Here is a 13,013-nt window from a genome sequence, read left to right on the forward strand (position 1 = left end):
GGCATTAAATAACAAATTAAAATTAAACTTATATTGAAAAATTACATTTGAAGATGCATCATTATATTAATTACCTAAAATGAGAGAGTTTGGCCCAACTCCACCCACTAACATGGAGGAGGTGGAGCTTATGACCTATACTGCAGCCTCCAGCCACCAGGGGGAGCTCTACTTGCTTTGGCGTCACTTTTGAGGAGCAGTTCCGCCATCTATCTTTATTTACAGTCTATTACACCCCAGCTACTAATATTACATCCTAGTCCAGACTCACCCAGTGACTGTCCTCACATTATCACAACCCCAAAATGAATGAAACGTGATGTTAATTTTGTAAAAATATTTTATGTACCCATTCAAAAGTCATAGCGCACAGTAAAAGACATTCAAATCAACATGAGCGACCGGGGTGTGTCCTGCAAGCCCGAAGCGTCCGTCAAGTCCTCCACCGTGTAAACAGTGTCGATGAGAAGCTGCTGCGTGGCTGACTCCCCCCTCCCCTCCCTTCCACCCTCTCCTGCATCTGTAGCTCTAGTTTTTGTACTTTTAGACATTCCTCATTTATCAGAATAAATTATAAAAAAAAACCTAAAGACGTGAAGGAGGTGGCTCTTTTCAAGCGGCCCGGACACACCCCGGCTGTGAAGAGACTTCTTTGGCACATAACACAAATCATAAAAACATGACGTGAAACAAATTGTAAACAAAATACCAGTCATTACAAAAATGCATTTTTTTTTTATACACAGACAGCATTAACAGATTAAAAAACAAAAATAAAAACAAAAAAAATAATAATAATAATTCTTAAAAAAACAAATTAAGATTTTGGCAAATGTGACCGTCCCCCAGCGATAACACTTGTCTCAGTCTGCAAGGCCTCCGTGCAAAACCGCGTCGTCGTGGTTAATGTTGGCACGCTGGGAGGAGGAGGAGGAGGAGGACGAGGAGGTGAGTCAAAATTGAAGGGAGAGAAGTGGGGTAAGGTTTATTTCTGAAGTCTGAACTTGTCCGAGTCTCGTTTGTTTTTTTATCTGCGTCTCTGGTTTTGAACTTTGTGTTCGTCCTGCTCTGGTACGAGCGGCTGCCCCGTGGTTCTCCAGCCAGAGTCTCTTTAGTGCAAATTGGCCGCCAGTCGCTGCCTCCTCGGGAGGATGGAGGGGGGAGAGGTGGGGGTGAAGGGGGGTCATTTTCGTGGTGGAGGCGAGGCTGTGTTTGGTTTGGCACCTGGTACCGGTCTGCAGGAGGAGGAGGAGGAGGAGGAGGAGGGGAACAAAGAAGATATTCTAGCATGAGGTTCAACAAATGCAATAATGGAAGGAAGGCATTCCACACTGATCAGCCATAACATTGTGACCACCTTCCTAATATTGTGTATGTCTCCCTTGTGCCTCCAAAACAATCTACTGAGAGTAAATCATGTAGGAATGTAGTCGCCACCATAAGAGCAGAGCATTATCCGCACAAACTAACAGCTGTTGTACTCCTACTGCTTGTTGTACTACTTTAAATGCGTGAATTTCTATTTCATTTCTGAACACAAGGATATTTTTTTTTTCTTGAAGGGGATCTGTAAAGTCTGTTAGAGGCTTCTCCCTTGTCACAGCTCTGAACGTACACCAGCAGCTGTTGAGCGTAAGGTCTGATGCGTGAGAACCGGGAGCGGAGACGTTTTGATCCATCTGCTAGATTGCAAGAGTAGAGGAACCGTAAAACCTTTAGAATAATCACCTCGAGGGTTTCCACCCCCCCACCTGACTTTTACTACGTTTTCTCAGATGAACTGCACGGAACAAAGATGACTCTGCATCTGAGGAAAATGACGACGAGCCTCTAGACTGTCGCTTACGTGAAAGGAAAATGAAAATTGATTGGTGATGAAGAACCGAGGCGATTGATTGTGCGTTTCTTTTTTTTTTTTAAACTCGGAGCGTTTATGTGATCGGAGCAGAAAATAGCGTGGAATGAAAATGGAACATCGTGAGGCAGTATATCTCTCAGATACACATGATCCCTGCTGCTTTTATTGTTGCTTCATAAAAAAAAAAAAAAAACTTTCAAACAGGGTTATAGTTCCAGTAATCCTTTCAAACAATGGTTGCTTGATGACGTTTTGTTTTTAAATGTATTTTAGATCTTATTAAGTACGGGTACGATATAGCCAAGATCAACTTAATGACAGAAAACACTCTTATGTGGTTTATACATGCTGTGCACGCAGACTGTAAAGAATAAGAAGTGGCCCTGAGTGGGTGGAGGAGAGGATGATGACTCAGTTAAGACCAGAAGATCCATTTAAATGAAAACAATCAAGACAAAAATGAGACAACAAAAAGTAGAAACAACATTAAGGCTGTTTAGCATGTGAACTTTCCACTGCAGTTTAAAAAAACAAACAAACAAAAACAACAGGAATTGAGTTTGCAGAGGTCAAGACTTAGGGTTAGTCACCCTAACCTTAGGGTTGTTTTAACCCTAAGGTTAGTCACCTTAGGGTTAGGGTTGGTAACCCTAAGTAGTTCTGGTTTAAATGTAGACAACGTGAAAAATGGATGGATTAAAAAGGTTCTGTTTAGTTTTGTCCCCTGACACTTCGTAAGGAAGCAGCAGTAATGGCAACGGTTCAATTATGCTAACTCCAGAAAAAGGACCGGATTGCCTCTTGCAACAAATATCAACGATCTCAACAACTCCCAGTTTTCATTTCTAAGTGATGAAGATGGCCGTTACCACGCACACACAGATACTACACAAACTATTACAGCCGGCTCCCGCTTAAATTAACGCAAAGCTATTGTAAACTGCTGGACAACTCCAGATAAAGAAAGGACCCAAAGACTCCCCACTAACAGCAGTTTGTTGCTAGACACCACAGGACACCCTCAAAAGGTCCATGTCCATTCTCTGGGATCATCCATAATCATCTTTCATACGTACTGAGAGCTCAACAACTCCTTTTATCAAGTGAAAGAATATCTTATATCTTTCAGTAAAACCATTTTTGAGCCACGTGTCCGATTACTTTTGGGGCATTTGTTTTGTTTGACTCTTCTCCAATTTGAATGTGAATACTTCCAGCCCAAATTCACTATATAACTGTAATATGTTTTGATGAACAGCTAAAAGAACAAAAAATGTGTCCATGCACAAAGGATCAGCGCAGGTCAGCGCTGTGTGTTTCCTCACCTGAAAGCTCTGAGAGGGGGGATGGCTGTGACTTTGCCCACAGGTTTGGGCCCTACTGCCGGGGGCATCATGACCAGCAGGCCCGCAGAAGGTTTGGAGACCGGGGTCCGAGCCGGACTCGCCCCGAGACAGGCTGCTCTCGCCGGGCTGAGGGGGAGGGGCCTCTGAGGCGGGAAGGCTGATGGTCCGGGCCGCCGATCTGACACCAACTACAAGACGGAGATCAGACTGGGCGTTAAAAACGCGGTGCCAAACACTAAATCTGTGAACATCCTGGAGAACCCCAGACCAGACTGATCAAGATCCAGTTTGTCTCTTAAACTGCTTTAGTTTTCTTAAAAGAATCAACAAAAAACAAGCAATAAAAAATACATTAAACATCTGATCTTATTTAAAGGCATTTCACATTTACTTGTATTGTATATATATATATGGTGTACTGTATTGTGTTTTATTTGAATTTAATTAATTTTACTTTTTTTGTTTTATTTCATTTAATTCAACATACTCCTACACAGAAAGCCATACAAATGTCTTGTGTTTTTTTTTAACACACCCTCGCATTTAGCTGTGCTGAGCTCTGACACTATTGAGATTATACACAATGAGCTACATGTGTACTGAAGTAAAGTACTTCTTCACTAAAGTAAACTGCAAAAAACAGTGACAATTCTAAGGCAAGATCTCCAAGAATCTCATGATCTGGGAATGGAAGAAGAACTGTGGGACTGATTTTGCAAATTTTACGGAAAAATGTTTGCACCAACGTCAGAAACGCTGGAAAGCTTTGAGATGAAACTCTGTGAGAGCTCGAGCTCTGTTTTAATGAAGCCATCAGGCATTGGGGTCAAGGAAACGGGGATTGAGACCAGCAGCCTGGCAGCAGATGTTACCAAAATTAATGAACGAAGATATTAGAATAAGACAGGAGTTGTGATTTATATTGAGATGCTAGCCACTTAATGGAGATGGCTATTGAGCAGCACAGTCATCAGTCTCCCCACTCTGAACATCATCAAATCTCAGTTTGAAAGGAGGTAATTATAGGTTTCCTTTGTGGATTCCCGCCAAGACGTTGCTTCACATTAGTCAAGTCTCTTCTGGCCTGCGTACCACCTGTAGGCGAGAGGTTAAATATTCTACGGTATCGGTTTCAAAGGGCAGATAATGCCTTACCAGTGGAGATCTCGTCGGGTTTAGGGGCAGAGGTTTCTTGGGTGGAGTGAGCCTCTGTGGGGTCGGGGGGGACTTGTGTGGTGCTGCCGGTGGCTTGCCAGCTGGCAGAGGCGGTCGTACCACCTTGATATCCCGGGGACCAGCCTTGGGAGACGAAGCGGGTCTCAGAGGTCTAACAATGTTGACTGGCTGGGTGCCATTTGTCACTGGGCCCGGTCTGAGAGGCAGGACCTCTTTGCTGGTGTGAGGAAGCTGCGATGAGAGTAAAGACGATAAACATACGTCAAAGATATTTAGTCTATGAAGAGAAAGTTTTCCGTTTCATTTTCTCGCAGTTGGATCTTCAAAGAGGATCTACTGGATCTCTAGATTCAACTGTTTAAATTCCTTTATGTTTTATTAATTACTTTTGGGTAATAGTATTTAATAATCCATTAAGTATTTGGTGTTTCTAATCTGTCTGTGTTTGGTGCGTTATCTATAAACACAGGATGGATTTTTGTTGCTATGCAGATGACACCAGATCTTATGTATGTGTTGGTCCTGACGACCCAAGGACACTAAAGATGAGAATCTTTGCTCAAGTTTGCTCTAAAAAAAAAAAAAAGGGTTCTCTGATAGGTATTTAGATGAAGATGTCTATTATCTGTGCAATAACTTGTATTTACAAATCTTAAACTCTTTTGTGTACAATATCCATAGGTACAACTTCTATTGTATTTAATTCTGTACTTGTTCAATGTTTACTATCTCCTATGTGCACTGTCCTTTAAACTGTGCTCTGCTTCAATGCTGTAAACTTACCCACTTTGTGGCAAAGATAAAGGATAATCGTGTCCTGACGTATCCTATCGTACTGTATCGTGTCCTGTCATATTGTATTGTATCATATTGTATCATGTCCTCTCATATCAAATTGTATTGTGTCCTGTCGTAACGTATTGTGGGCTTGTCGTACCATACTGTGTCCTGTTATATCGCATTTGCTCCTATTGTGTCCTGTCATGTCGTATCGTATCATATCGTTTGGCATCGTATCGTATCGTGGAGGTGATTGTTAATTCATTTATAAATCAATTTACAAACATTCATGAAAATCCTGTGCATAAAAGATAACACAGTACATAAATCCAATCACCCTTCTTTCTTTCTTTCTTTCTTTCTTGTTTCTCCACTTACCAGTGACAAATGTACTTTAACCCCGACTTCCTAACCTTTCCAATTAAATAAATGTCATGAAAAACAAGGGAATAACAGCATGATGAAGTTGTACTTAAGGCGCAGTAAACTGTGGAGAGGGGACGTACTGTAAGTGGTCGCACTATAATATAACAAGCTGCTGTAAAATGAACCCATTTAATGTGAAGGTCAACTTCATGGACAGCCTGTTATTAACTGAACCGTAGTGAGAGGAAAATAAAATAAATAAATAATAAAAGAAATCATCTCCTCACTCCTATTTGCTCCCTCTCTTCCCTTTTTGTCCATTCAGTACCACGACAGGCAAACACTCCACTCACCCCCTTGAGGCCACTAGCTTTGTTGATTGGTCCGACCACCTTCAGGTGAAAGGCAGGATTCAGGTGCCCGTTCTTGCCCTTATCCGCAGATGCCTCCGTCCTGAGCAGAGAAATGAGGACAGACAGATAATAAGCCGAAGCCATGACGCCTGGAGACTGTCCTGCTCCATCACTCCTCTCAATCTGGGCATTGATTTTATGGCCGCAGGAGGGGAGAGGGACAGAGGAGAAGTCAACAAAAGGTTTATCTTCCAGCATGGCGTGAGAGGAAATGTGGAGGTGAAGGATAAACCAAGTGTTTCAGCCTGTCTGGAGTCTGGAGAGATGTTTTCTGATGAGGTTTTCCAAGGAGGGGATGAGTCCCTCAGCGGCTCTTTAGTAAATGAGATACTCTGAGTAAAACATTATTGTATAATAAATAGTTCATTGTTTTTAAAGGATAGATTTTTTTATTTTATTCCTGAGAATGAGTCAAAAGGTTCAGTACAAGGGTGCAGGTTAGCGTCCAATGACTAAATACAGACACAGTGAAGAAGAACACTGCTGTCTGCTTTTATTAGCTTATTGTCACCTGGGCTCCGGGTTTAAGGCAGTAATTCATTTGATATCGACTCTGCAAATCAAGATGCACCCGAGGCTGCAGATGAACAGGAATTAGTTGCTGTGCCATTAATGGGCTCTGGTGATGTGAGCACTGAACGACCCAAGACGGTCAAGATGTCTCTATTAGTGGTTCCATCTGAGTCAGAACCAAGAGGAACACGTGTTTTACATTTACCACATGCTTGGTTTGGTTCAGGTTTCTGCATCCTGCTGCGTAGGGTTAGACGACAGTCATTGTTATGGGGTGGGGGTGTCTGGTCTGGTCTAGGTGGGTGCTACATGTCTAAGCAACATCTACATGAATGAATGTCAGGTCTAAAAGTTTCCCAGCAGAACAATGAATTGTCTCAAGATGGTTCAAATGTTATTTACTTCTGCTGTCAGTGGTCATAATGTTCTGCTTGATCGGTGCATGCATAATCGCTAAACTTCCCAACAAACCACGATACAAACCTTTAAACTGAAGTGTTCTTGGCTATTTTCAAGCGTTTCTTTCTCCTTCATGTTAGTTCTAAGATTAGTATATTAGCACCTCCCACCTAGACCAGACCAGACACCTCCACCCCATAGCAATGACTCCGCTTAAGGAACAACTAAACAAAAGATGAAGAGCAGCACAAGACCTGGCCTCCAGATTCACTAGATCCCAAACCTGTGGGATGATCCAACATAATGACCCTAACAACATCCTGTTACCAGACACCACCTCAGAAGGTCCATGTCCATTCTCTGATGAGTCACAACTGGTTTGGAGGCACAATGGAGACCTACACAACATTGGTCATAATGTTATGCCTGATCAGTGAGTCTCTGTAGCAGCAGCTTCCCCGCGGAGGAAGGATTTACTGCAGCGCTGTTGCTTTGGATTGAATTAAGCTTTAGATAACTGATAACTTGGGGGAAGTACAGTCTATACTGGAGGCTCTTAGCTGATTAGACGTTTTCCAGCATAGTAAATGTATATTTGCTTAGAGAGGCCCATAATCAGCTGGAACCACGCACGGTGCCAATGCTGAACTGTAAATGAACCCAAACTATTGGCTGCTGAACAAAACCTTAAAAAAAAAAAAAAATAAAAAAAAGCAGAGGTTTTCATTCAGTGCCGTCCAGGCTCTCATTCTTTGAAGCGGCTCAATTTTCCCTATCACCAGCCATTCATCCTGTTGTTTCCCCTCTGTTTCCCTTTAGCAGCAGTTACCATAAAATCCTGCTGAGGCCCGATATCACTTGTACTTAGCCTTTCGCTCCGTCTTCATTTGGAAGAGGTCAGCTCTTTTAAAAGGCTGCCACGGAGCTGGATGACGTCCAGGCACATTTCTGTTCTGTAAATCACTGTAAAAAGACTCGAGTACGTTCAAAAGCACTAATACAACCAGCGACAAAGCTAGCCCCGCGAGAGAGGAACAAAGCAGAGCTCATAAAGGAAAGGGGTTCATGAGGACATGGCTTTTGTTGGGCCCTGACGGAGGGAGGGGGAGTCGAGCTGCACAAGAATATGCTTCCAAAGACACGGGAAGTTCCAGCGTATGTGTTGATCTGCAGGGATCGCTTCCCTCAATTTGACCATTTACTTTCCTCCTTTTTCTCATTTCCCGAACTATTTTATTCCACCGAATGCTTCATATCCTCTTTCTTCCACTTTTCGTGTGCCGTCATGGGTCTGTGAACGCTCCGCTGCGTATTTCTTTAAAAAACGTACGGTGAGGCCTGGAATAGGAATCAAGCGGCGAAGACGGGCTACGTGGGGGATTTTTGTTGTATGTTGTGAACAGTACACGCTTTGTGTATCGAAGCAGCTAACTGTTGACAAGCAGCTGACCGGCAAATAATGTTCACTGTTAAATCATATGATCTACTGCACAAACTCTAAGGCTGAGACAGCTTGTTGTACTTTGAAGGCCAAACTGTGCAAACACTTTTCTTTTTTTGTTTTATTCTGTGATTCATTTTTAATTATGTTGTAATAATAATAAAAAAACCTCTATGGGTTTGGAGCATAGACTGTATATAAATATGGATGACCCATCCACACTTCCTCCAGACTCCAGTGACCTCTGCTCTACCTCCACCAGTTACAAACAAATGTTGCATTATACACTGTACTGATCTATTTAATTATATTTTACAACTCTCATTATTCTATGAGGCTGTTTCACGGAGCAACAATGGACATTGTTCTGTCTTTACACAGCTCACATTGGTGACTTTTAAAAAAAAAAAAAAAAAATTCAAAAAATACTACTTCCTATACAAAGTTGATGCATAGTTTTTATATGTCTTAGGTCCTACTGATCCCAAATTACCTTGGAGAAATTAAAAACACATACCAAATAAAAGCTCAGGTCTCGGGTTAAGAACAGACGGGAACTTACTAGACGCCCTGAACATCTTTTTACTATTATAATTACTTTTTACCAGCAAACAGATACTTTTTTGCATTTTTGGAAAAAATTGTGTTGCAGGGTTTCCCTTATACTTAGCCACCTCTCATTTTAACTGTATGAAAACATTATAAACTTATGATTTCCCTTTTTGTTCTGTGCTACTGTACAGTAATCCCTCTACTACTACAACTACTGCTACTACCAGTGTGTGTGTGTGTGTGTCTGTGTGTTGTCTAAGAAGAAAGAAATGGATCTAGACAGATGCATCATTACTTGTTGATCTTGTTCTTCTCTCTCTGGGACAGCCACTTGTGATAGTAGGAGGTCTTTATCCTGTAGCAGTAGAAGACGAGCAGCACCGCAGGCAGCAGCACCAGGAAGGCAAACAACAACCCCACCACCAGACCCACTTGACCTGTGGAGACACACATACAGACACACAACGTGTTAACAGGTGCACTCGATGCCGTGAGACAAGTTTGGTGCCTAGTTACGTGGAGAATGAATTGACAGTATTATTAGGTGTAATCAGGCCACTAGAGCCTCTTCTGTGAAAGGTCCTGGAAGTTATTTGTCCATATTGTAAATTTGTCTCTCTGACCCGGACTCCCCTGTTGCTCTTCCCGAGGCTTCTTTCTTTTTAGCATCAAATTTGAGGGGTGCGATCGGCCTAGAGGTAGCAGGGTTTCTATTAAAGTATGTGAGGACCAACCTAAGGGCAATTTAGATAAGCGCCATTGTAGGGGTCCCATCATAGGGGACAATTACTCACATCCTCTTTGGAAAAACAGTATAATACTACTTATAATACGTATGTTAAATTGACGTTTGTGTTTTTTATGTGAAACCTCTACTACTACGAGTCAAAAAATCAGTTCCTTTGAAAACCTCTTCACTATCATCGTAACAGACCGGGAACGGATTGACTAACAATTTGTATTCTACTTTTCTCACATTGCCATTCTCATCATGTCCCGTTAATTATTCACGTACAGGGAAGAAAGTGTGCTCATATGTCACTGCCGTGGCATCTCCATTCTCATCTCTTTTTTCTGGAATCCCTCCTTCCTGGTGGCAACAACGCACTTTCCAAATAGAGCGTAGCCGGTTGGCAGGGATGACAGAAATGCTGCTGGCTCTAGCGGCCGGCACGTTGCCAGCCGATCAGGCTTAAATGGGACAGTCACACTGGCTGCGTGGAGACAAATCTATTGACACACACTGTGGGGACTCACTATTGGCGGATAAAAGTCTCCATAACATAAATTATTACATTTTAGAGCTGAGATTTGGGCTCAGAGTGATACTTGTTCTTGTTTTGGGTTAAACTCAGAAGGCAAAAAAGGCCGTGAACCCTGAAACCACTTTTGTTTTTAAATCAATTATTTATTTTTAAATATATATTTATTTTTTTTAATCATATCATATCCATTCAACTTAGTTTCCCTCCATATTTTCCCCCTCCTGATCCAGATCATAGAGAGTATAAAGATGGATGGCGGAACAGCTCCTCAAAAGTGAAGCCGAAGCAAGTAGAGCTCCCCCTGGTGGCCGGAGGCTGCAGTATAGGCCATAAGCTCCGCCCCCTCTATGTTAGTGGATGGGCCGAACTAAAACAAACTTTTTCTGATGAGGTTCATTTTAGTTCGTTATGCGACTCTATAGAAACAGGACAAAACATGGTGAAGACTGCAAGTTGCCATGGCAACTGCTCCGTAAAGCACTCCCGTTAAGAGCGTAATTTGGTTGTATAAGGTGGAGGTGGAGCACAGCGTAGTATTAATTAAACGAAGACATGAGTGAGTCTGGAGGAAGTGTGGTCGGGTCATTGACCCTTGGGCCGTAAAGATCAGACTCTGGTTCCAAACTCGCAAGATGGTGCGCCCGGTATCCCAGAGAAAATAGCGTTGAGATGCGTTGTCCATAGTTATGTGCAGTCTATGATCCAGATGTGAATAAATGGCTTGGTGGTTTATGTTAAGCATAAGGTCAGACTCTAGGAAGTGTAAGTAAGTAAAAGGTCATCGTACTGTAATGTTATGTGAAGTGCATGGATGTGAGTGGATGTACTCACTGTTGTACTGGACAGGTCCACTGTCCACGCTGCCACCGAGTCCTGGTTTCTCACAGAAGGGTGGTGCCCAGCCACGATTACAGTGACAGTTCCCATTGCTGTTACACACCTACACACAAACACACACACACATCGACAACTTGTTAATGTGATGTGCTGTTCGGTCTCTTCATAATCTTGCGTTGTGCCTGGAGGTGTACCTGTCAAATTAAAAGCACTAATGCCTTGTTTACTACATGCATTTAATGGGATTTGTTTTCTCAGTGGGATCATTTTTACCTTTAGACATTCACCATATAAATAGAACAGACTGCAGCACGCCGACAATATAATAAATGACACATCCCATTTGCAAAGGTGTTCCCATTATCTGTGTGCAGAGGTAATAACTTGCGCCAGGGTTAAATTTATTTCTAAAGAAAATATGTAACTGAGGCCCCTGAGTCATCAAGGTGGCCCGTGGGGTCCAGGTTCATGTTATGGCAGATAGTTCCTAATTTGATTAAATGTGTTAAGAGGGAAAAAAATAGAAACACACCGAACCTGGGGTGTACATTAAGGCAATATAGGAACACTGACTTATTTCACTGGCTCAAGGCAAGTTACAGTATAATGAAGCTGTCATGTGCAGGCTGCAGTGGGCGCTCAATGCATCTAGTTCTTAAAGGGAAAACACACAAGGCTGTATCACTATCTTTGAAAGGACATTCATTGACATAATACATTCCCTAGCCTTCTACCCTAAGTGCCTTAATGTTATCATAACCATAACCAAATGGTAACTTTTACCCTAAAACCAAGTCTTAACCTTCAAACAGTGAGGACCGGCCAAAATGTCCTCACTTTGCAGACGTGTCCTTACTCTGGTGGTGTAAAACTGAAACTGGTCCTCAGAAAGATAGCCATACTAGAACACAAACACACACACAAACACACGTTTGTGTAACTATCTTTGTGAGAAGTGAGGACCAGGCAAAATGTCCTCACTTTGAAAAAACGTAATTAGTGTAAAACTCAACATGGTCCTCAGAAAGACGGCCGTGCAGAAGTACACAGACGACCTCACAGCTCATCTTCACATCTCATTTCGGCCACAGGGCCCCCTAGTGGGGTAATCAGGTCATAACCTTGACGAACAACTAATTAATATGAACAACGGACCAACAACAACACCCTTTCAACTTCCACCGGTCACTACTGATATGACCATTTGCACCATAAATGCAACATGAGGCTACAGTCAAAATAATAAGAGTAACCCCTTCAGTCAACTTCACAAAGCGGGAAAACTTGGGTCATTTTCTCTTAGTTACATTAGCAACTGTTATGATATACAGATGCAGGATACGGATGTGATGGTTGCCTCTAATAACTAACTACAACTCTGAGAGCTGTTTAATAACCAGCTCTCATTGTGGGTCTTTAACATGCCCTTGATCCTAGTCAACATCATATTGTGCTTCATGGGAGCTGATGCTCACACTCCCAGAGCCAGAATCAGAATACTTAATTAATCCTTCAAGGGAATCCTTGACGTGAATGTTTAAGGACGACGCACTAGGAAACGCACGTTAGCGTCTCAGTTTTCTCTCAGGATCCTGGTTATCCACATCCCTGCATAGCTATTACAGTGTCAAGGTTTCAAATGCTCTGTATGCACACCTGTATTAATTTCTCACCATTCCAGCCACTTTAATCTGTATGTATGAGTCTCGCTAAGTGCTTACATGCTACTAGGACTTTATGGAAGGTTATGGTTACGGTTGTAAGAGCAAGTAGAGTGACAAGTATTAAAGTAGGCTAATAACACCATCACAGCTTAATTATCAGAAAATGAGGCAATATTACCATGACACATCTCTTTTAGCTGTAACACTCATTGATTTTAGACAGCATCACTTTGCAGCAGATGTCGTTGACTTTGGCTCTATTTATAAAATGCAACAAGTCTTAATTAAAATTATCCAAACAACAAAATGAATGAATGGTCTTTGAGTATGCCCCAGATCAAATCAAATCAAAAACAGTGTAAGACATTACTTTAGGCACCACTCACTTGTTGCGTAAATAAAA

The 13,013-nt window shown here is 42.1% G+C and overlaps 1 protein-coding gene across 1 annotated transcript in view; it reads right to left on the bottom strand.

The window, feature by feature from the left end:
- Window positions 1–322: 322 nt before the first annotated feature.
- adam19a (ADAM metallopeptidase domain 19a) overlaps window positions 323–13,013 on the bottom strand; it is a 148,667-nt gene continuing 135,976 nt past the window's right edge. The window contains exons 18-23 of the mRNA XM_047593599.1: window positions 10,941–11,049; window positions 9,140–9,281; window positions 5,880–5,979; window positions 4,360–4,611; window positions 3,184–3,392; window positions 323–1,235 (exon numbers count right to left, since the gene is read on the bottom strand). Of these exons, the coding sequence (XP_047449555.1) occupies window positions 1,184–1,235; window positions 3,184–3,392; window positions 4,360–4,611; window positions 5,880–5,979; window positions 9,140–9,281; window positions 10,941–11,049 (864 nt within the window). The 3' untranslated portion in view covers window positions 323–1,183. The remainder of the gene's footprint in view (window positions 1,236–3,183; window positions 3,393–4,359; window positions 4,612–5,879; window positions 5,980–9,139; window positions 9,282–10,940; window positions 11,050–13,013) is intronic.

The sequence above is a fragment of the Mugil cephalus genome, chromosome 1 (genome assembly GCF_022458985.1).
Source record: "Mugil cephalus isolate CIBA_MC_2020 chromosome 1, CIBA_Mcephalus_1.1, whole genome shotgun sequence".
NCBI lineage: Eukaryota > Metazoa > Chordata > Actinopteri > Mugiliformes > Mugilidae > Mugil > Mugil cephalus.